The sequence below is a fragment of the Lates calcarifer genome, linkage group LG15 (genome assembly GCF_001640805.2).
Source record: "Lates calcarifer isolate ASB-BC8 linkage group LG15, TLL_Latcal_v3, whole genome shotgun sequence".
Classification (NCBI taxonomy): domain Eukaryota; kingdom Metazoa; phylum Chordata; class Actinopteri; family Centropomidae; genus Lates; species Lates calcarifer.
In genome coordinates, this window is record NC_066847.1 from 11627368 (window position 1) to 11651637 (window position 24270).

Sequence of the window (24270 nt, forward strand, 5' to 3'; positions counted from 1 at the left end):
TTATTGGCTCAGACCTGCAGGCAGCCAGCATGAACACTAGATGGCGCCATTTGATCAGAAAATGAACAACTACAATATCACATAAAAGCTTTAAGTAATGCGCCCAAGAAGAATACTAATACTATACATCTCCCCAGAGACCTGTAGATTCACAGATTCTTAAAAATTAGCACAGAGTACAGAAGTAAGCACAGTAAATAAACAGAAACACTACATGTAATAGACGGCATTTGTGTGGTAATGATGTGATGTATAGATTTACTATTTATTCCTCTTCCCCTTTTCTCCTCTTATTTGTTTTCAGCTTAAGATGAAATGCAGTGTAAGGCAGGTTGAGTTTTCCCCTTAGTATAAAACATAGTATATGATAGTAGTATATAAGGTAAAAATCTCGCTGTGCCTATCCAGATAAGACTGCTACAAAAAACAAAACAAAATATTACTTGTGCACTACTGAAGAAAAAATTCTTAAGTGTATGTGTCAAAAATGTACAACTAGTTAGGACCCAGTTAAGTCTACCACAGGAGATAAGACTACCTTATATTGTCACTAAAGCGACTTTAGGCCACCACAGAGATATCATGTGTGTGTGTGTGTGTGTATAAACTGTGTGTTGTGGGGGTCAACAGGGGAACATCAACAAATATTTGCCCTGGCCCTCTGACAGGTAAATCAGACATTATAGACCATCAGATCAGTTTGTACAGGATCAACTACAGATTAATGTAACACAAATATGTTTCAATTTATCGTATGAAATATACGATTGAATGTAAAGACACACAAATGTCCACAAATATAAATTATTAAATTATTATCTATTTAGTTATTTTCCGTTACCTTTTCTTCCTCCGGGTCTCGTGATCCAACAGTTTCCGGTGCGTCGCTACAGTAGGTTTGTTTTCCGGTGAGCGTCCGCACACGCAGACATGCCTGTAAGTAACACCACAGTTTCTATTGTTGACATCGGTCGTTAAAAAGTGTTTTGGCGTCTTGAATTTACCCTAGTATACAATTGTGCTTTGTTTCTGTGGGAGTCCACGTGTTGGTGTTGCTGTAATGTAAAGAGCTGAAAACAATATGGCGAAACACGTGTACGACGGCGCAGCCCACGTTGCTCCCGATCAGCACTCTGTACTTACTGTATTTAATAAACCACATTTAGTGATTTTAATACCCGTATCACCATCATTACAGGGTAAACTCACTTTGTGGTTTAACTTACCGATAATACAGTAGGTTTGTGTGTGAATTTTCTGATAGCAGCTGTTACCGCGTTACCCTTTCTCACCACCAGTCACATGCTGGTTTTTAAGGGGAAATTCAATCTCAGTTTACCCTGTGAATACAATCTCTGTGATTGCTCTAAATATATATTTTGTCCATTTATTCTCGGCACATTTACTTTCCTTTTATCATCCTTCCTCTTATTTAAAAACTGTAAAAAAATATCTTGGACTTCCTGTAATCATGTTGTAAAGTGATTTACTTTGACCTCATTATAATGTTAAAATCATTTTAAAACTTTCTGTATAATGTTAAAATGTGACTGATACTATGTCTGTGATTTTCGTCAGCTTGCAAAGGATTTGTTGCACCCGAGTCCCGAGGAGGAGAAGAGGAGACACAAGAAAAAACGTCTTGTGCAGAGTCCTAATTCATATTTTATGGATGTCAAATGTCCAGGTCAGTTAATTTAGATAATTCAGACTTAGATGATATCAAATAATAAATTCCAACATTTAGATAACAGACGGGGGTGGGGGGGATCGATTACTCAGTTGATTATTTTTACTTTTTTCCCAGCTCTAAGATATTTATAAAAAGAACTTCTAGTCTTGATATTTCAGTAAATTTTGAAACCTGAATACAAGACTTTCATGTCATTGTACTAATTTATGTAAAGACATTATACTTATATTAAATAACATTTGCCTTTATGTGTTGCCCTTTCATTGCTACTTTAGTGATTGGGGTGTCAAATAAGGCATACAGTGACACTTGTGGTTGTCTGTGAAAAGAGCTTCAAGTGACTCATTTACACAAACACCTGCAAGGACACACCAGCGATCAAGAGTACATTTGATTATGTAATGGTTATAAAGTGTTTGGCAGCTGGCTGTTGTTTATTTTTTGTTTCATGGGATCCCATTAAATGTGTTTTTATTGTGTTGTTTGCAGGCTGCTACAAGATCACCACAGTTTTCAGTCACGCTCAGACTGTAGTGCTGTGTGTTGGCTGCTCCACGGTTCTCTGCCAGCCAACAGGGGGGAAAGCTCGTCTGACAGAAGGTACAGAACACTTTTATATCCAACATACATTCTGAGGAAATCTTTTCTATCTTTGCATCTTAAACAGATGTGTAGCAATGTACATCTGTATATAACAACATGTATACAGATGCATACTGTAGATGTCACTTACAGTACAGTCTCTATGGTCTATTTTTGTGTGGGAGGGTTACACATGTTGTAATAATTGATCATTCTTTAACTGTATGTGCGGTATCACTTCTCCTTGTACAGTAGAGTTCTGCAAAGGCCCAAACCTGGCTTGTATCCATGTCTTTATGATCTGACCTGCAAGAACCCAGCTGCTGCCAAATTTGAGCCTGGAATCCAAACCAAAGCAAAATTTTTGTTTTGTATCATCCATTACTGTTGGCTCACCACACTAATGCAGCAGAAGAATCAGTAACCTGGCCTGAGACCCCAGACCTCAGGGCCTAAAAAAAACAAACAAAAAACACTCTTTAACTGCAGATTTTTGGCTACGACATTTCATCACTAAAGTACATAATCAACACCTGCATTATCATCTAATCTTGTGGCCTATTTTTTTTTTTTGTGCGACAAACTGTTCCAAAACTCCATATTTTGTTTGGGCCTGTTGGCCTGAGGTCAGATGGCAGAACTTCACTATACAAAATACCTCCAACACCTGGATATTTGCCTTTGTGTTGCCCTCTCATTGTATTCTTCATGAACAGGGTGTCAACTAAGGCATACAGTGACTCTTGTGGTTGTGACAGAAATTCATCTTCACTGATCCATTTCTACACAGTCAACTGCAAGCACAAATAAGACGCACTTTTTCATTCACAAACACATTTCTTAAGACTTCTCGGAACAAGCATATCAGGAAATGGTTTTAGGAGAATAACTAACCTGTCTCTTCTGATAAAAGGCGGATCAGAATTGCTTCACTAGTCAGAGTACATTGGTTGAGGTTTGAAGGTCAAGGCTTTTTTTTTTTCCTCTCACTGTCCCACCCACTCTATCCTCTGCTCTGCTGCCGTGGTAACCAAGGGCTTCTCAGTGTGCTCGGCTCTGAGTTACTATGGGTGCAGCTGTAACCCTTGGCAGTTAGCACTAAAACCACACTTGTTGAGGTGAATCAGTGTTTGAAAAGGCAGATAGCAACACGAGTTTTAGTGTTCTCTTATCTGTTACATCCTTGCCAGGGAGTCAGCGTACACGCTACGAACACTGCCGTATTGATTGGCTTTATACTGTTAATCCCCACCTAAATTGTTTGCAGTGCTTCATGTCTCCTGAAATAAGGATAAATGTAATAACACATATGTTCAGCTACCAGTTTTATCATGGATGCACAATATTAATGCAGTCTAATACAGCAGCCCTGCAACTAGTCCTGCCTTTGTAAAGTTCATAATCTTTACTTGTTGAAACAAAAAACAAAAACTACTCCACTTTCTAGCATTTTATATAACTATAATATAACACAGTAACTTTAATTATAATCTATGTTTTGCTTATTTTTTAACTGATGAGTGTCTTTGAATCTCTCCCCAGGATGCTCATTCAGAAGGAAACAGCACTAGTTTGACCAGATGTGGCTGGACACCATCGAGGAGGAGAATTGATAAAACTTGATGGACATCAAGTAACACTGCCATGGAGCTGATGCAGCAAACAGGGAATGGAGAGCGTGAATACAAATCATTTAATATTAGAAGTCTATTTACAAAAATGCTTGGCCTTGTTTAGACCCCACCAGTATCACATATCCATTAATTCTTCTCTCAATAAACATAGGTTGTTTTTTTTTTTTTGGTAAAATTATCTTGTACGTTTGTCATCCAGTTTCCTGTTTAAGAGGTGAGACAGATACTGTCCAACAGCACTTTAGATTTATGCAGATGTCATTTGAATCCACGAGACCAGTTCTAGAGAAAATAGATGCATTGTGGGGTAAACTGCAAATTACATCTAAGAAGCAGTCCTGAGATTCTAAATTCAGACGTTAACACATATATGCTAAGGTAATGCCACAGTGAAGTCAACATTTTTTAAAATTAACATTAGACAATGATTTTATCAGTGCCTGCTCCAAAGCCAGTGGCGTCAGTGCAGGGCCCCCCCCTCTGCTCTCAGTCTGAGCGAGGGTTGATTCAGGGAAAGTCATCACTGGCTCTTCTTGTGTTTCTTGCTGCTTGTAAAACACACAGTACACAGTGATGTGACACTAAATGGCATCACAATGAAATTTGTGGTTGTGAGTTTATGTGTGCTTGCAAGCGTCCTGTGAAAATGATAATGTAATGTGGGGTGAAATCTTGTGAAGTTGCAAAAAAAAAGAAAAAAAAAAAAGAAAGAAAATTAGTGTAGCTTGGGAAGAGTGGGACTCACCAGACGAATCAAACTACTTTGATTACAAGATTTGTGACCTACAGCTTACTCACTGCTTATGTTTATGCATGCAGACCACACCTGCACAGTGTCTGTATGTGACAGCATTGAGTTGTACACTGAATAAAGGCTACTTAAATTAGGAGAAGGAGTGATTCAGTAACATTCTTATTGCTATGTAACATTTTTCTTGTGTCCAATATACAACAAATAAAGTATGCAATTCTGATACATGTCATTTTCCATTCATTCATGTAATGTAATTGAGTAAAAGAGTAAATAAATTAAGTAGGTTAGTGTGAAATTAAGTGATTAACTAAGTTAGTCAGGTAAGTTGAGTAATAGAGTAGAATTGTAATGTAGTTAGTTTTCCGTCCAATAAACCAGAGGGCCAGGGTGGACGCGACCCCCAGTAGGGCTCTTGCTGCTCCGGGTCCTGATACCTCACAGGATTTGAACCAGACTCTACACTTTCATGTTACCATGTGATCGGCGACTTAGGATCTCTGCCAGTCTAGCCAGTCTTCAACAGTTTTGATGAAGACCGCAGGCTTGGCAGTTGGAACGTATCAGTTAAAAAAACACAACAACAACAATCACCTATTGAAGAAATCAAATAACAAACTTGTAAACAAGCATCGATGCCATCCTTCCACAGTTTAAATGTTTTCTACTTATCTTTCCACTTGGGATACAGCCAGAGACCAATTTCCATACAGGAGACGCCCTCGTGCTCCAGACCCAGCAGCTTACACACTCTCCTGGCGTGTGGCTCACATTTGCATCCATAACTGTAGACAGTGCACAGAAACAATTAACAAAAAATGAAATGGCAATTTTATATTTAGTGCTGAATTTAGAAATTATAGATACAGTATTGTAGGCAACATTGTGACGGTTCAATGGCTAACTGTTATCCTCAACTGATAATGAATTAATACTAAGTCAAGTATTAAGATTAAACTCAAGTGAACCTTTTTACTTTCAAAATGAGGTGTCATCAGAGAACAGCAGCTGATGAAATACACATTTTAGACAGCTGTGTAACAAATTCTGTGTATGTGTGAGACACACCTTGAGGGATGAGAGCGTGTCCTTGGTGCCCATCGCGGTAAGCTCAACCCAGGGGGCAGTTAGGGACAGGGCTGACGCAGAGCAGTGGAATGCCAGGAGGCAGGGCAGCGTCTCTGGGACACCTGAGAGCAGCTGTGACAGGGAGGAGACTGACCCCGCAAAGAGGCACAGAGACAGATGAGATGAGGGGGTCGGCAGAGAGCAGCTGGAAAACACACCTCTCCTGAGAGGGGAACAACACACATTTGTACACAGTTGCAGTGAATCAAAGTCAGAAAGTACACTGAAACTCTACTGTGCTGAGTAAAAAGATTATGTGTTTAAACATGTAGTGTGCTGACTGTAAAATGTGAAGTTGTAGGTAGGGGGTGCTAGAGTGCAAAACCTCAGGGTGTAGCTTAGCTCTGTGATGCTTTCCTCTGATAAAAGGTGCATGAATCTGATAGACATACATTAAGAGCAATAGCTGAAGTTGCATATGGATGGGAATGCTGATTGGCATTGTCTCATTCTGGTCACGCATCTTAAAGTGTAAAAAATGTGATGTGTGTCTGCACAAGCACTAAAGTTTTTTTTTTTTTTCATCTATCTCAGGTTAGTGTTGAATAACTTGGGTAGTAGTGTCTGGCTGTTTGGTCAAAGAGTTGTGAAAGGATAAGGCTAGACAGTCCCATAGATACACAGTCTCTATAAATTTGTACATTTACACTGTAAACTATCCCTCCTCTAGCCTCTAGAAGACCATCACAGTCCCAGGATGCCTTTGGGCTGCCCTGAAACTCCTAATAAAACACCCTAGTGATCTGCTGCACGCTGCTGTTTGTATGCTACTGAAGAGACAACACTACACAAACAGGGGAGCATATCTCAGTGCATCATCCAGGCAGATAAAGCAGGTAGGACATATTGGGCTGTGTAGTCAGTGAGGGAGGTGTTCACCACAAAACTCTTTATCTTGCAGACAAAGGCTGGACGCCAAAGAGTGGCTGTCAAAATCTGAAGTCATCTGTGCCAGGTCATCTCTGAGTGGGAGGCGGAGAGGAGGATCGATAGCGAAGGGCTGAAAAATCATTTTTGAGACGTGGCCAGATGAGTTTTTACAGTATTGATCTGAGCGGTTTGCATTCGCAACCAAGCTTTAAATCAGTCAAGACGAACACTGTAGAATGAAAAAAGTGATATGAAAGAGGAGTGTGGAAAAAGACAAAGCAAAAGAACAAGAAACTGTATGGCGATTACATGTCTCACACTCACACTCACACTCACACACACACACACACACACACACAGCATTTTGTTTATCTGAGTTTCTCCTTTGCCAAGGACAGAGCCATTACACATCATTAGTATCCAGTGCACAATTAACTGACCTGAACACTGACGAGCACGGTCTGGCTGACCCCACGTCTCCATGGCAACGACCTCCAACAGAGCGCAGCCACTGTCTGGGCTACTTGTCAGAACCCCCTGGGAGTCAACAGTGACAGGCCAAGTCCTGCCACACGCCGACACGGAGCATGGTGCACAGGGCAGATGGCATTTCTGGTACACGAGACAACAACACACAGTGGTTATGACAAACAGATGCTTGATTTGTGGCTAAAATTTATATTCCGTAGCTAGAATTGATCAAACTCTTTAGGAAAACTTTTTCTAGGCATCTAAGGCCCCTCTGCAGGTACAAGGTAGGGACTGAGAGTCAAAAACAGCAGGTGCTTATTGAGGTAAGACTTCCAACTCACTACTCTGTTGGATAAAAAATTATTAATGCCAAAATGTGCTGGTGGTAATTGGATTGTAAAAACACCATTTGCAGCACGCTCACAGTTTAATTGCTTATGTAATTGTAATGACTTTGATGATTCTGGATGATATGTAGTACAATCAGCAGGTCATTTGCTTAATCTCCCAATTTTCCACAGTTTTTATTATTCTGAGCCGCCTTTGCTATATCACAGCATCCTTTTTAACGTTTACTGTGTTGTACAGTAGCAGTTATCTTTCTAAAATGTGTGGAAATGAGTTTAAACTTACCTACTACAGTTAGATGTTGCTATAAAGAGAGACCAAAGGAAACAGGGACAGCAAAAGAAATGGTTGAACAGGTTTTTACATCATCCATGTCTCAGGAAAAGTGGATAGATATGATGAAATATAAGTGTAAGCATGTATCCCTCATGGGTTACATCAGGGAGGTTCAGGAGGTTTAGGGTGCTCTGCTGCATTATCTTTCACCATCTCACAGAGGCAGTCAGAGCAGTGGCCCCTGAGCTCTGCACCCGCAAAGATGATAAATTAGTAAACATATGCTTATAGACCCACACAGACATATTTATACCATGCACATGCACTCGTGCACAAAGCTTGCATGCATGCAGACAGAAACACACAAACACACACACACACACACACACACACACACACACACACACACACACTACACACATCTCTGCAGGAGTGAGGGTCACTGTGATGGATGCTATTCCTGAATGGCTGTGAGCGTTAAAAGCCCGACGACCTGGTAAAAACAATCAGTCATGTCACTTTGTCACAGCTTGAAATTAATCATTCCTGGGTCTGCGATCATGTCCTGCATTAATTATTCTGACCGTGTAGCTTAAATAGTCTGCGTGCTGTTAGTGTGCGTCTGCCAGCACCAGCATGTGTGAAAGAACATTTAGGGGAGATGAAGAGGAGTTTGAGGAGTCACTGCAAAGGAAGTGAGGTTGTCAAACTGCACCCCCTCTTGGTTAAACCCAGCTACCTGCAGCTCTACACCCTTAATAAATGACAGAGGAAAAGAGGATAAAGCTACAGAAGGACGGTGAGGATAGATCGTTTTCTGGCACAGCTCTATTTGGTGGTAAAAATATGAAATTACCAAAATATTTGTGCAGCTCATTTAGCAAAGCAGCGAGTAGAGTGATGGAGGGAAATGAGCTGGAGGGAGACAAACAGGGTGGCACGGAGAAGATGTAAACACAGGCTGCTCCAAACACTGAGAATGTTTGAGCACACTGCTTTGTGTTGGCTAATTGAAGGCTCGCTCCTAATGGAGGAGACAGATAATGCGTTAGGATTGTCGTCAATAGTTTGCACGGGGAGGAGGCTCAGAAAATGCAAATATATAATCACGAGCCAGATGCCACTCAGTTATTTTGGTTAGCCAAGTTGTTATCGAGTGTGTTTACACACAAGCGGGAAATTGATTATTTCTCCTGTCAGAAAAGTTCTGCAGTCAGAGAAATGCATTTGAGTATATAGTACTCATGTATATGTTAACTGCTACTTTATACAAAACACAAGTAGATAAAGTCTGAATTTGGGCAATAATTTATAAAGGATGTGTTTCAAAGGTACACAAATATAACACTTGCAAAAATGATGAAACTGAATGACTGTGCTATGGTACAGGACAGAGGACTGATAGAAATGTTCAAAGGTCAATTTAGCTCCATTCATTCATTTTTCTGTTCATTTCCCCATCTATTCATTTAATTGTTCATTGTCTATACCCACACCTTCCCACTCCAGGTCTCACAGACCTGGGATCAATCCACACATGCATTTCGTGGAAGGCAATGAACACACAAACACACTCATAACAACAGGCAATTTACAGTCTCCAGTCCACCTGACCTACATTCCTCTGGAAAGTGAGAGCACCAGAGCAGTGCATAGACAGACACAAACATGTCAGGGAACATAGAAGCTCCACACAAAGATGCAGAAAAACCAAACATATTATATTATATATGCAACACAAATAGCCTTCTCTTTGTGTAGCTAGTTAAATTAGGAAATATGAGACATCATTCAGTATCTAAAGTGTACTTAATGCACGTCATCCTAAGAAACTATGTCATCCTGTAGAACAGCCGATCAATACAGTACAGTAAATCACAGCAAAACTACTCGTAACCCACAGCCCATTCAGTGTGACAATCAATGTAAAAATATAATGAAATCTCTGGGAATTCACAATGATTTTTTCCCATATTACATCACGTGCTACAAAATCAATTTGACTTGAGTGTCCAATTTGCAATATACTCAAGCCTGTTCCTGTTGGAATTGCCCAATCAACAGTGTTCTCCGAGCTCATTAAAAATAAACAGTCAGTGTGAAGGACACGCTGATTGCTAATCAACACTTTCACAAATGCATGCGTGCGTTTTTTGTGATTCCCCCCTTAGCTTGGAATCCTTTCTAGTCCGTGTGAGGAAACTCCCCTCTGATACAGACACAGACGGTTGCTAAGGAAACCAGCATCACTTTTCAGGCATGCGACTGGGGACGAATGGAAGGAGGTAGACAAGGTGGTTGGGGGGCGGGGTGTCAGGTAAAAGCAGAGTTAAAAAGAATCTGAAATTCTAATGTAATCCTGTGTGTGTGTGTGTGTGTGTGTGTTTGTGTGCGTGCTCGTACGTGTGCACCTCTCAGTGTCTGTCTATGAGTGCATGTGTGTGATAAGCAGAGCAAGGTACAGTGCTAGCAGCAGGGAGGCAAGATAGAAAAGAGCGGAGGAAATTAAACCGAAGAAGCTTGCTGTGCTTGTGGGGTACTGGGACTGAGGGCAGGGTGTTGGGTCGGATGGAAGGGGAGGAGGCGGAGAAGGAGGGACAGAGTCAAAGAAGCTACCGGCCACTTTCAGCCTCCTTTCCTCCCTTGATGGCTGATTAGGAGCCAGAATTTTAAACACTGACAAATACTAGCCACTGGTCATACACTCATGCACAATGTTAATATAATAATAACCCCAGCCCTGATGTCTGGGGACAGCTGTAGAGAAGGGCTATGATGCTAAAAATATCTCATTTGTCTTGAACCACATACCAGAGTCCCACCTGAATGCTGGCAACGGTGCTGGCATACTGCTGAAGGCTCCTTGGCTCTAACTGGCTGGCTGTCTCCACCTTTAGCTCTTCCGCATCCTCCTCCAAGGGACTAGAGACCACAACTTGGGACCTGCCTCATATATAATGAGGCGTGACACTGACAGAAAACAGACACAGAAACCCAGAAAGAAAGAGAGAAGCAAAGAAACAAAGTCAGAGAGGAAAAAAAAAAAGAAAGAAAGAAAGAAAGCGTGAACTTGAAATTAAACGAATAAGTGGCACTGGGCCCAGACTGTGAGTGTAATATGCAGAGTAGTTACAGGTAGCCAAGTTATGTCAGTGGAAGTGGCAACAGTAGAAGTCCTGTCAGGAGTGGAAGCAAAGCACAGCTCCCATGTGGCATCATTAAAAACCCCATCGTCTCTCCCTTCATCCCGATTCAACTGAACAGCCTGAAAAATAGGTCAATTAACAACCTCTGCTCTCTTACTCTGCTCCCCCCCACACACACACATAAATACACACATAAATACACACTCACATACATTCTTGTCCCCTGTACGCAGCCTGAGGGGAGTGTGGGCGGCCAGCGTTGCCATGGAGCTAATATTGTACTGGTCCGCTTCTGTCGGGATGGTGACAAGGGTATATCTTGGACCCAGTGTTTCCACCTGCACATTAACCTAAACCATGATCAATAAGGTTTATAAACACACACACACACACACACATATATATATATATGTGTGTGTGTGTGTGTGTGTGTGTGTATGTATACTGATGTAAACAAATGAAAAACTGTATATGCATTATGTTAAAAGGAAAAAGACAGTGAATTACTCATGTACAGCAGCCAGCTCCCCAGAGATCACATGAGTAGCACTTCATCAGCTGTATCAGCTCTTTCTAGGAATGTCTATGCCCTGTCCTATAACTGCCTGGCTGTGAATCTATGCACAGTTCACATTACTGCATAAAAGTCTGTCTGGGTGCTAGCCAACCCTCTTAGGTCTTGACTTTAACATTACACAAAACTTTTATGGATTTCAAAAAACTAAAAGGACTGCAGTCAGGGTTTGTTAGATTTTAATGTCCAGGAAGCTGACTGCACATCAAACTAAAGCTTGAGTGATCAAGTAGACATTTCAGAGCCTGTAATCTGATCTGTTATAACACTACACACGTTAATAATTTTATCCAGTATCACTAATGGAATGTCAGCATTACTTCTATGGCTGTGTATGTGTTAGGGAACCCACTAATCCAGTAAAGTCTCTAATGGACTTAGGCATAAGAAATGTTAATTGAACAAAAAAGGCTGAAAGCATACTGCTATAAACACCTGAGCCTTTTATTGTGTGCATCCATGCCTATGTAAGAGTTTACATTAAATGAAAATGTCTACGTAGGTGTCCTTAAATGGAAGTGTTGGCAGTAAGTAAGTGAGGGATGATGATGTGCTTCCACAACTGAGAGACTTAATGTAAGATGTTGAAATGCTGAGGTAAAGAAAACTGCTGCACTGAAGAGGTGGAGATGCTGGGATGACAAGACGCTGACTCAGCCCAAAAAAACAAAGACAACAAAAACAATATGTTGTGGTAGTATCACCAGCTTTGGATGCTGACGTGAACTTATTCCTATCCTAAGTTAACCCAGTGTCTGACATTAGCAAAAAAAAGAGTTAAATGTGAAGGTAAAAGTAACTGGACTTCAGCAATGGCTAAAACTAAGTGTGATATTGTTATAATAATATAAATCAAAAAAAGACAGACCTTTGAGAGGCAGCACCGAGGGCGACGGCCTGGCAGTTGAGAGGAAGAGGGAAGTGGGTGAAGGTAGTGAACTGCCGTGCTTCTCTTTTCACCCGTTCTCACAGCCTGGTTTCCCCACATGCTGTCTTCCTGATCTGGCCTCACCACAAACATCACCCGACATGAGATGGAGGAAAAACACGACGTGAAAATGTGAAATGTCCAGACATCACAGTTTAAGTACAGGGCAGCAGGAAGCCACATGCAGACACACACAGGCAGAGCAGGTTGAATTAAAGGCACTTAACTTGAAACAATGGTTAATGTCTAAAAGAAAAACGCAGAGATAAAAAAAATCTGATGGGGCTAAGATATGAAGCAGATACAAAACTGGCTGCAAGTGAGGTTGTATAATAGGGAAAAAGTCTATGGTCAGGGACTTAGTGAGGGAGAGGTGTACAGGCAGGAGCAAGATCAGGTGATCACATCTGTCAGATGTGGTCAGTATAAAAAATACAGGAACCAGCTGGTCATGCGTGTGCATCCACTCCCCTATCCTGTGGCGGCGCGTTGAGGGTTAAGCGTATCCGCTATGTGAATCACAGCTTCTTTCCCTTCATTATTCCTCCTTTCATCATCACCAAGGCAACATTACTGTCACTCTCTGGCCAGCTCACAATGCTGCTTCCCCACTTCTACCTGCTCAGACACTTAGGGCGCACACACACACACACACACACACACACATTCACTAACGCACACAAGCACGACACAAAAGCAGTGTTTGTGAATTCAGTGCTGCCTAATGTCTCTCATTCATACAAACATAAACACACAGATATGCATGCACGCACACACGCGCGCATGCACATACAGGTCTGTACGTGTTGGTGTATCTGTCCCTCTGGTTGCCATGGAAACAGCAGGACACGGGCATAAGAATGAATGAATTACAAAGATCTTCACTTCCTGGTGAACTGTGACTGGTGGGGTCATGTGAAGGGTTATACTGTTACTGAAAAGGGCGAGGGACAGTAACCGACAGAGTGCGTGTTTGCGTACATGCATGTGCTTGCTCCTGCGTTACTTGCGTGCTGCATCTTTGGTGAGGATACATTATGTATCGACAGCACAAAAGGTTTTGTTAGTAGAAGATTTCAGCACAGAAAAACAGCTCCTGTCATCTCAGCACAAAGAGAAGTTAGAGACAGGGGGATGCAGTCGCGATGGGAACAGTCTCCCGCTGACAGAACCAGGTGACATTTGGGCTTGGTTGTTATGATGATGAGATTACAGCTGACAGGTATACCACATGACGGTGGAGCAGCACAGGCAATGCGCAAAAAACACATGAGCCACCCTAGCCAATACAGGAGTGTGAGAGTTAGGTGTTTTTAAATGTAATGAGGCAGCTGCACTCCACCATGTAGACAGAGCAGCACCTGGAGTTCAGTAGAATCAGACAGGGCTGGAGAAAAAAGATTCAAGAGGAAACCACACTGTTATTTATTGTTTGCTCTGTGTGAGTGCATGCATGTCAGCTGTGCATTTCTTTAGAAACTGCATGGTCTAACTGTCCTCTGGAGCACCACTCTTTCTGAGGTATTTAATTTTAGAGATAAGGGAGGGGATTAGAATGCAAATTGTGAATAGAGACAACTTAATAAAGCTGGGATGAAGAGTGAACCCCTAGCCAAGAAAAATGTGCTCCTTAACAGTTCCTTGAGGAATATCTGTGAGATAGGTCATGAGAATCCAGGCAAGAACAAAAAAAATTGCAAAAATGAGTTCATCATGATGGCTGAACAGTAATATGGACAGCAGGATGTGAAAGTGCGTAGCACATCTTGTCTAGACAGCTGTCACATTGGCTGAGTAATCATTATCACTGTTGGGAGTGTTGTTGCCCTGCAGGTAAGTGGTAACCTGACACACCAAGAGGTCACATCTGGGCAGCGAGAGGGAGGAAGAGATATAAAAAGGCAAATAAGGGAAAGAAAGTAACTGTTGTGCCATCTACACCACAGACCACACAATATCTGATGCTCCGATTCAAAGTGGTTTGTGATTTATGGCAAACAAGCAGCCATGCAGACACTAATCAACTCTCAACTCTGACTGCTGAGCTACAGCTACCCCTTATTTAATGTAACGTAAAATTTTATGTTTTAATTTAATTTTATGTTTTAATATTAAGAGGCTTAAAATCTACAAAAATGCAGGCTTTGTTCACCCTACTGATGTAGTTCATTAACAAGCATTTAGATGTAAAGAAATTCTCTCTGCTGTTACGCTCTTGGCCATTTCTTGTTTTTGCTTTTGCATAATGTTCTTGTGTAACAAAATGCTTTCATTCTTTTGGCTAAATTTGGCTGGAATGTGGATAAAAACATATCCCAATTTCCATTTTCTCAGGTAATCTCTTGCCTTCTACCTCTGGCGTATAACTTCATATGTCTTTGGATCCTTTGCTATCCTCGGCTCAAACAGCAATCCTGAAAGACTAAATGGGTATCCTGAAAAATGTAGAGAGACTGGGAGACAGATGGAGAGAAAAAGGGAGAAGAAGAGGGCAGAATGTAAAAAAAAAAGAAGAGAAAAACTAGTCTATGGACATTACCTTGGCCTTAAAATTATGGAACACAATCATGAAAATGCACAGGGTCTGAGAGAGATGATGAAAGCCCCAAGGCAGTCGAGCCTGCCAGTAAATAACACAGATAACAAGCTCATCACATCTGGGTATGTGCTGTGCCCTGGGCAGAGCACCGCCTCAGGCTGCCTGGCTTTCACACCTCTGCTGCTCTGTTTTATTTTCACCCTGGGCTAAACACACAACAGGCTGGGTTTACATGACGTTTGTTTTATGAAAAAATAAAAATCAATTTCCTCTGTTAAGGAGAGATCATGTGAATGCTGTGACTCCCTTCATGCTTAAGTAAATTTACTGACACATGATAAGCCCTGAGAAGATTGGTGTGTTGTCACCTATGGGATGAGCACTGGTGTTGAGCTAATGAGAAGGTGTTTAATTTCACTCAACAACCATTGATCAGTAAGGCACTTAACATATAACAAGTTGTTGTTAGGATCTCAGTATGTTGACAATGACTCATCATTTCACACCATGAGGTATGTCAAGTGAGCAATTATTGAGCACAAAAGCTTATTTTTGGACATTTTAACTATGCATACACAAACAATGTGATATAACAAACAAATATTTCAAGTGTGTGGTCCTTTTTCAGACTAATCTAGGCAGGTGACAGTGATGTTTTTATAAGGCTACCCACTGGTAATCACACAATATTTAAAAACCTTTCACTCTACCAATAATAGATAGACAAATCCACACAGTCTATTCTTCTCACGAAGACCTGGCAAGTAGAAAACTGTTCAAACAAACAAACAGGAAAAAAAAAACTTGAAGGCAAGTGACAAGAAAAAATTTACTTCACCCCATTTCCATGGCTGTCTATTATGAGCATTATTCACTGCTAAAACTTTACTCCTAACCCACACAGCTAGGCCTGCTACAGTAAGATAATAAACCTAACAAAGGATTACACCCAATTAGAATGAAGATGTCTGACAAACAATGTGCAAATCCTAAAACAAACAATCCTTTGTTGTAAAATGCATCTCTCCCTGGCAATGAAACGCTTTCAGTCACAATATGAATAACAGAAAAATGAAAAATATGAGGAACAATCATGCAGTATTACTGAATGAGTGACCTGAGAGGTTGTTACTATAGGCATTTCAGACATTATCAGCTAGCGGGGATATACTTGAAAATCTGCTCCATCGCCACGTGAGCCATTGTCGATGCGAGCAAAACATTTTCTTCCTTTATTTGTGTTTTTGTTCTTATTTTTATTTATTTATTTATTTTGCCACAAGTAGATTAGATTATTCCGACTGTCTTCAGAGTTCAACTGCATCATTGTACTTTATGTTCACTCTTATTGAATTTACTCATATGTCAAGTAAAGGTTGGAGGAAGTTTAATGCAAACCTAATCATAACCAACAAATGCATGATGCAACCACGACATTTTCCCTAACTATAACTTAATCTCGATTAAGACACAAGTCAGCTTTTGTGCTGAACACAAATGCAATGAAAACTAATCGGAGATGCCACCTTTATCTCTACTTCCCTAATTAGCTGGATTAAAATGTGAAACTGGTCCCCAGATTTGACAAAGTTCAAACCAGACACCGACAAACACATGTCCAACATGTCTCCACTTCCACAAAGACCCATGTTCATGTAATGTCGGTGATGGATGGTGCCAATATTGAGGAACCTGTCATATCATGCAGAAAGTTTTAATTGTTTACTCAGATTTCCAGCTAGGCCAAGAGTTTACTGACCTACAACCTAGCTAGCTCCAAACTCAAACATCTAACAGATCTACGACCCATTATAAAATAATAACCAACTCTTAAAGTATTATTTACAAACAAAACCAACTCACTTAAAATTTGCTGAAGTTGATTTATCAACAGGTACGGTGTCGCTGTCCATGTTGCCTTTTCCAAACATCGCGAGAGAATGCGCCAGTGAAAATTCAGCGTCGTGACGTTACCGGTGAGCATGAATCCATAGCAACCTGATGGCAACCAAGAATTTAACTATCCTTAACTACACACCGGAGGGAAAAAAACAAGGTTGTTTTTCATTTTATCGTGACAAACAGAAAATATCAAAATGTGCCTCAGAATTGGGTCTGCCACACTCACACAGAGAAATAATCTTCGTACAGTGACAAATATGACAAAATTGGCCCATGAATTGTGTTACAGTATTTAGTATCCAAACGGTAATTATTCGGTATCGCACCAAAACCCCGATCGCGTAAAGCACGAATAAATAAATAAATAAAAAATAAAAGTAAAACAATTTAAGATAAAATAACAGCAACACAGAAAACATGGAAGCTAATGTTATATATATATACTTTATTAATTCTCTCTGATAAAATAAAATTACAAAATAATTTCAACCTCAAACGGCACTTTCCTTTCATAATTATTTAACGCATTGTTAATACATATATCATAATTGTCATGACGAATGAGAAGAATACTATAGTTTAATAATATTAGATATCAGCTATAACTGCGTTTAATCATAATGGTAGAAAAGACTAAGCAATACAAAGCTAGATTTCGTTAACAGCATACTGTACAATATTCCAAGCGTATGTAATTCAGTATTCCGGCCACAGCGTGTCGCTATAAGACAGTTTTCGATATTGTCTCCAATGCAAGGGTAGGCTTGTCTCTTTTCCCATCACACCATTTCAATTCCTCTCAGATATACCTTAGTCTCTCTTTCTATGTTTTATTTATTTCATGAACAGCTGTTCCTTCATGGCCATTTATCCTTTATAAGGTTTATTTGTGTTCCCTTGTGTTCATCCGTAGTCCACCTTGGTTCTGTTTTAAAGCAGTAGAGAGCAGTCCACGTACAGCACTGTAACAAGTCCATACCCAGATTTTCACAGTTATTCCCTCAGAAATATTGTCAAGATATCTGCAACGCCTCCTGCTATCTTTTGTCCCCAGTGACAGCAGCGTTCCCTGCCTCTTATTGAAGTCCATTTAAGAGAGAGCACTTTGGTTGTCGAGGTGTGTGTATATCTGTGTGTACATACATGTGGGTGTCTATTTCTGTGTCTGCATGGCAGTTTAAGTGATCGAGCAAGCAAGAGTGTTTGAGTGTATTTCTTTACATGGAATACATTCATGATAACAGTGAGTTGTTTTGGGACTGCAAGCTTGAAAAAGGATGGCAGTAGGTAAGGTCTGCTTCCCTTCATGAAGGGTCATAGACACAACCATACGCTGAAAAAATATTAACTACATCAACTTATTATCACACAGCTAAAACAGTATTTGATTTTTAAAGTCAATTAAATTACTAATCTACTTTTTAGTAACTATAACATTTGTTCAGAAAATGACAGCAAAACAATAGAGACTGTAGTATCTCAGTCAATTTGAGTCCACTGACTCCAGCCACGTCTAAGTAAAAGACAAAGCATATCATTTATAATTGATGGTTAGCTTTGATTGTTATTTTGGTATGCCTCTAGGTAGACAGAGTCCAGTAAATGTTTTAACAACATATCATGAGAAGGCTCCATTGAATGTGGAGCATTAAGTTTGTGCAAAGCTCTGTGTTGTAGACTCAGTGATTCATAAATAGTTGCAATGACATCTTCAAAATAAATCAACCAGATTTAAACGCCAATTTAATAAATATGTATTATAATCTATAGTCTAATTGTTCTTCCCACAGTAATACAATAGTAATTGTCCATTTTCTGGGGTTTACATCAGATATGTTCACAGAAATGAAACAAAATCTAAACTCAACACAAACTCTTCTAAAGTCTTATCTCAGTACAGAAAAACCCACAAGTAAACATCAGTTCACCTTCATCAGTAAATCAGTAAATGCAGCAATAAAGTCCTGTTATAGTTGTGTCACCTTACTTTATCATCTGCCACTGTCTTCTCCATCACAAATAGACGTTATGATGACTCATGCCCCTCGGTATCATGTCAGCTTATTTCAGCTTCATCTGTAACTTGTGTAGTTCGGCGATGCGTAGCACTTCCTCCGACTGAGTAGTTAAAATGTCACAACTATGCTAAGTCTAAACTACTGCATTAGCTCACGCCCACAAAAGATAAGTCGTAAGGATGAACTTTATTTTTTTTTACAGTGCGTCTACATTGCTTGGCAGTGCTCTGTGGAGATTGACAGTGCATCGAGTGCTTGGCAGTATAGGCTTTAGTATTATCTTGTGGGCTGGTGCATTAATTTCTTTGTGTGAGTGGTAATAGGGCCTGCATTTTGAAAGATTGTGTATTTATGTTTGTGCTGTGTTAACTTGTATTGCGTGGACAATGAGTCGATATAGTCTGTGTGTGTGTGTGTGTGTGTGTGTGCGTGCTTGTGTGTGCGGTGCATGCCACTAGGTTTTTTTTTTTTTTTTTTTTAATCATGGTCGTATTGATCGAACCTTCTGTTAAAGGGATGCTCGTTAACACACAATTAGCATTCAGATAGAAAATACATCATAAGGATAAAAAGTCATGGTCATTAATTCCTGATGAAGGGAGAGAGATTGGGAGAGGAGGAAGGAAAGAGGGAGAGAAAGAGAGAGAGAGAATAAAAGGCCTTTTTCAGTAATTGGAGTGGATTCCATTTAGGAGCTCTGAGTTCATATAATTATTCCTCGTTATTTCTCCTCTTCTCTCCTTCCCACTCCTCATCCTCTCTACTTCCATTTCTCACCCTCTTGACATTCTTCCTCCCCCTCACACCTTTTAGAGTCTCCATTTTATATCCATTTTTCTTCTCCTTCCCATCGTCAAGAAAAGCGCCCCAAAGTCCCTAACATGTCTCATCATTCATACTGGCCCTCCATCTTAATCCCATTATTTCTCCACATAGTCTATCTTCATCCCTCCCTCATGGAGCGTTAGTTTCAGAGGATAACCTCACATTTGACTCCTGCCCCTCCTCCTCCCTCATTCCTCTCCTTTAGTCTGATGTGAGAGGACTAGCACAGCCCCCCCCCCCCGCCCCTCCCTCCTCTCTTCCCGATTTGTCCCCAGATTTGTCCTCTCCTGGTCCTCAGTGCTGTCTTCAGCAGCTAGAGGTGCAGGTGTTGGGGTTGGGACTGGCCTCCAGGCTCCCCTCTGGGCTGAGCGGTGCAGGCGACAGAGGCGACTCCAGGGCCAAAGTAGGGACCTGGGCTTGGGGTGGTGTTGGAGCTGTGACCTGGACTGGAGAAACTGAAGCTGGGGCAGTGGTTAAAGAAGCTGCTGGGGAGAGCGGGACCACAGCACCTCCACCTCCACCTCCTCCTCCTCCTCTGCCATCCCTGGCATCCCTCTCTCGCAGCAGGTGGACCAGGGCGGCGTGCTGGGCGCTAAGGGTGGCCGAGAGGTGGGCGGGGAGGGCGTTGAAGCCGGCGGTGAGCTGCTCCACCCGCTGCTCCAGGGACAGCATCTGGCGCTCCAAGTCCTCACTGCGGTCGTTGAGCTCTGACATGAGCTCATACATGACGCTCTGCATCTATGGGAGGAGAGGAGAGGAAAGGAGAAGAGAAGAGAAGAGAGGAGAGGAGGATGAGTCAGTGCACACAGAGTACTTTGAAGAAGGGAGACAGATTGCAAATACGTAAACAGGAATATCATGAGGGTTGCTTTATTAAAGCTTATTTAAAGAAAATGTTTTTGGATGGAATGAGAAGAGACAAGCAAAAGGGGGTTAGAGAGTGAAGTAAAAGTGGAAAGAGGTCAAGCACGAGGCTCGGGAGGAGTGAGTAAGACAGTGAGCAAAAGGAAAAAATGTCCAAGAGGGAGTAGAAGCTGGAATCAAGAAGAGGCTGGAGGGAAGTCTCTATGTGGGTGTTATAACATTGTGAAGAAAGAGAGAATAAGAGACAGGAGAGAGACAATGAAAGGAAGGAGGCAGAGTGTCCCTGCCGTGCACATCCTGGCCTCCGTAACCATGGTAAACGCACAAGTGGCCAATTGAGATGGAGTCATTGAGATGGCATAATTGCAATATACTTGGTGCTAAAGGTATTGCTCCTCGGAAAGACACAAACACACACACTCGATCTTCTTCTCCCTCTTATTCAGGTCCCTATCTCATTCCCTGTCCTCTATCTCTTTCACAATCACATACACACACTCTCACATGTGCGCACACACACACACACACACACACACATACACGCGTGTGCACTCACATTCTCACTCAGACACCCACACGGTAACAGAAAAACATGAGCGCTCCCCTCCCTCCTCTCATTTCCTCCTCGCTCTCTCACTCAGTCATCCCTGTTTCAACACTTGTTCCGGTTGCTAGGCGACGCAATGCCACAGAAACAGGGAGGTCAGCATGGAAACGGAGGAATGTTGTGGTGTATTTTTGGGGGGGTAAAGGCATTTTAGGTTTGAGCTACTAACCTGTGCAATGGTTACATGTCTGTGAAGTGTCTGTCCTACGTAAATGAAGAGCACTGATGAGCATGTTGTCTGCATGTCATCTGTATGTGTGTGTGTCTCACCTTCGAGAGGTCCACTAGCGTGTTGGCCTGATCGCTGAGTTTCCTCTGCTCCATTTTCACACTGCGTAATCTGCAAACAGATGCACACACGTACACACATAAAATACACAGACACACAAAGTTGAAACCCAGTAAATACACAGTGGTCGGTCCAGAGAGCTAATCCCTCCGGGTCCAGACAACAACACTGCGGAGCGGTCACCTTGCCTACTTCAGCATCATCTCTACCTGCAGTGTGTCATTGGATGGGAATAGACAAACACAGCTAGCACACAGTGTGCTCTGAAACACTGTAATTTTGTAATGCAGGTGAAAATACACACAAATTTAATGTAGACTGAGACCTTGAGCATTAAAGTAAGCAAATATGGTAGTTAATATTAACAAACTATCAAGGGAATAAGAGTCACAGGGAAATAAACTACAGGAAATGACATTAGGTAAAAAAAAAAAAGGGCCTGGGTGACTCGCAAAACACAATACAATAATTAGTGAACTAAAGGTCTAATCTGTGTTTTCATAAAACAAACCCTTTGGCTTCCTCCATTATAATGAAGTCCAGGCTGGTTTTTTTTAATATAAGGCTGCAAATCCACATGAATTTATCTTAGAGGATGCACTCACATCCCCGTGACACCACCCTGTTACTGTGTTCACAGCCTCTCATCAACAGTCCACACGCTTCAGGATTAGCCTTTCTATGTTACAATTTAAAGAGTCTTATGTCTCTCAACTCTGGCTTTTTGAAGGCACTTGTTAATGTTCTCAAGTCTAGACTGAACTATTTGAGATCAAAGGAGCGAGCAACATTAAAGGGCCACTTAATTTTGATGCTAGACAGAGGATATATAAAAATCTTTTAGCAAAACAAGACTTAAAGAAGGCAACTGCACTTGTGGCCATTCACATGTAACTAAACAGTGTATATATGATGTAATGTAAATTAAGTGCAATATGTGATTAAGTTCAGCTGTATGTATTTGTATCATCAACAACGCTCTTTAATACAGATGATATGATGATCAAAGTGTCTGTAATAGTACACAATGCTCTGATTATCCAGTCCCACAACTGTATTTGCCTGGAGTGAACCTGCCCTTTAGTAGATGATGATTCATTTGTGTGTGTGTGTGCGCGCGTGTATATCTCTCTCTCTCTCTCTCCCCCTGTGTGTGTGTGTAGGGATTCATGCACTTTATCTGATTATCAGCGTTGATTCAACCTGTGGGTGGATAGAAAGTACAGCTGATTTCAAAGGCTTCATCAGCTCAGCAGCAGTGTTGTGTGCAAGTGCTGTGTACATGTGCTTATGTGCATGAGTGTGTGTGCGTGTATGTGTGTGTGTGGGGGGGTGGGGGCATGCAAGGTGTGGTCTCACTGATGTATAGCCTGGAGGAACTTCCGCTGGTGTTTGCGGACTCTGGAGTGGTCGATCTTCTTCATCAGCTTGGTGTGTTTGTAGATGAGCCAGGTCTCCCTTAGCACGTTAGCCGCTGCATTCTTTATCTGCACCCAGACAATAAACACAAACACACATACACCACATACTGTTAGCAACAGGTAGCCCTTGGCAACCGATGCAGGCAACAGGTTTGCCCATCCCTGTTCTCTTTCACTTTTTCCCACCATTGTCTCCCTGCAAACAAACAAACAAACAAAAAAACCCTGAACCATCGTTCTCTTCTTAACGGCTGCCCTCATTCTCTCTGTCTCTCTCTACACACACCGGCTTGCTTGCCAATGCTTTTCATGCGTGCATAAACAGCTCTCTCCTTAGGGAGATTTGGCAATGAGAACCAACAGGAGTCTCTCCCTCACACACACTTCTTTCTTCTCTTCGTCTGTCTATGTGCCACATTATATCTTAGACTAAGTCAAATGGGCCGCATTATCTTGGCTAGTGGAAAGTAATTCAGCACAGCACCAGTGCAGTTCATTAAAACCAGTGATCTTCCATTTAATTATGACAACAACTGAAAGAAACAATAGCGGCATGAGTCACTGCTCTTAAACTAGCTTTCAAAGACAATCCTCAACCCTGCAGAGGAGACACATTAGAGAGCCTATGGAATGATGCTCGCTTATGTAAAGCCTGATAGCCATCAGAATAAACAGCAGGATGGTTATTTTTCTCTATTTTACTGGTCAGACGGAGCCTTTAGATGCTTTTAGTTTGTTCCATCTGAATGTGAGATAGCTGTGAGTACAGATTCAAAAAGTCAGTGTAGGCTTCAGGTCAATTTCTGTGAATAAAGATCAGTATTCTGTTATATTAATTTATATCCATTTCTACTCCTTCATGTACTGTATATTGCTACTGTATAGGTTACTATGTAATTATAACACAGGGGTCTGACACCCAGCACAAAATGCGCGGGTGGATACCATAGAGAGGGGAGAAGGGAGAGAGAATCTCTAAGGACATAAATTGAATGAGAGACTTCAAAGAGATGCTGAGCACTGAACAAAGAACAATTATACCCCCGTCTGAGGAGCACAAAAGACCCCAGCAGCTTGGCTAATCAGCACCCATCCACCGCAGTCAAGGACTGCTCACACACATACACGCCTACACACACACATGCAGACATACACACACTATTGGCTACAGATGAAGAGAGTAGGAGGCCCTGGGCCTTGCAGATGTGTTTTCAATGACACGGAGGAAGTCAAACCGAAAAGAGATAATCTAACATACTGTAGATAACATATAGGACCCCTCCAGGAGCTTGAGTCATACAGATAACTTGCCATGTCACCAGTCAATCTACATGACAAATAGCATTACAAATTTGTTAACTTTTACCTTTATACAACTTGTTTACTGATAAGATATTCAAATAT

At 41.4% G+C, this 24270-nt stretch overlaps 2 protein-coding genes, 1 long non-coding RNA gene and 2 other non-coding genes across 9 annotated transcripts in view; 3 read left to right on the top strand and 2 right to left on the bottom strand.

Annotated features, from left to right (window-relative positions):
• Positions 1-841: 841 nt before the first annotated feature.
• On the top strand, positions 842-4883 carry rps27.2 (ribosomal protein S27, isoform 2). The gene is made up of 4 exons (XM_018680470.2): positions 842-936; positions 1579-1687; positions 2183-2293; positions 3818-4883. The coding sequence occupies exons 1-4, from the start codon at positions 931-933 to the stop codon at positions 3844-3846; spliced, it is 255 nt and encodes an 84-aa protein (XP_018535986.1). The 5' UTR covers positions 842-930; the 3' UTR covers positions 3847-4883.
• LOC127143384 (small nucleolar RNA SNORA13) lies at positions 1934-2065 on the top strand. Its single transcript, XR_007814750.1, has one exon. It is a non-coding gene; the product is annotated as a small nucleolar RNA SNORA13 (small nucleolar RNA).
• On the top strand, positions 2952-3083 carry LOC127143385 (small nucleolar RNA SNORA13). Its single transcript, XR_007814751.1, has one exon. It is a non-coding gene; the product is annotated as a small nucleolar RNA SNORA13 (small nucleolar RNA).
• On the bottom strand, positions 4536-16865 carry LOC127143334 (uncharacterized). 5 transcript variants are annotated; one of them, XR_007814659.1, is made up of 5 exons: positions 16804-16865; positions 12342-12475; positions 7099-11249; positions 5729-6788; positions 4536-5445 (listed from the first exon to the last, which is right to left on the bottom strand). It is a non-coding gene; the product is annotated as an uncharacterized LOC127143334 (long non-coding RNA). The 5 variants fall into 5 exon arrangements; XR_007814660.1 differs by having other exon boundaries at positions 7099-10723; positions 10887-12475; XR_007814658.1 differs by having other exon boundaries at positions 7099-7270; positions 10576-12475.
• A 402-nt stretch (positions 16866-17267) lies between these two features.
• The window catches only part of kcnn3 (potassium intermediate/small conductance calcium-activated channel, subfamily N, member 3), a 45457-nt gene continuing 38454 nt past the window's right edge, over positions 17268-24270 (bottom strand). The window contains exons 8-10 of the mRNA XM_018680471.2: positions 22805-22932; positions 21427-21496; positions 17268-20423 (exon numbers count right to left, since the gene is read on the bottom strand). Coding sequence (XP_018535987.1) covers positions 19992-20423; positions 21427-21496; positions 22805-22932 — 630 coding nt within the window. The 3' untranslated portion in view covers positions 17268-19991. The remainder of the gene's footprint in view (positions 20424-21426; positions 21497-22804; positions 22933-24270) is intronic.

What these genes read in the sequence shown, in the direction of transcription:
- rps27.2 (XM_018680470.2), top strand. An exon ending in TATGGATGTCAAATGTCCAG is followed by an intron (nt 1,688 to 2,182) that starts GTCAGTTAATTT and finishes TGTTGTTTGCAG; the next exon opens with GCTGCTACAAGATCACCACA. An exon ending in GAAAGCTCGTCTGACAGAAG is followed by an intron (nt 2,294 to 3,817) that starts GTACAGAACACT and finishes ATCTCTCCCCAG; the next exon opens with GATGCTCATTCAGAAGGAAA.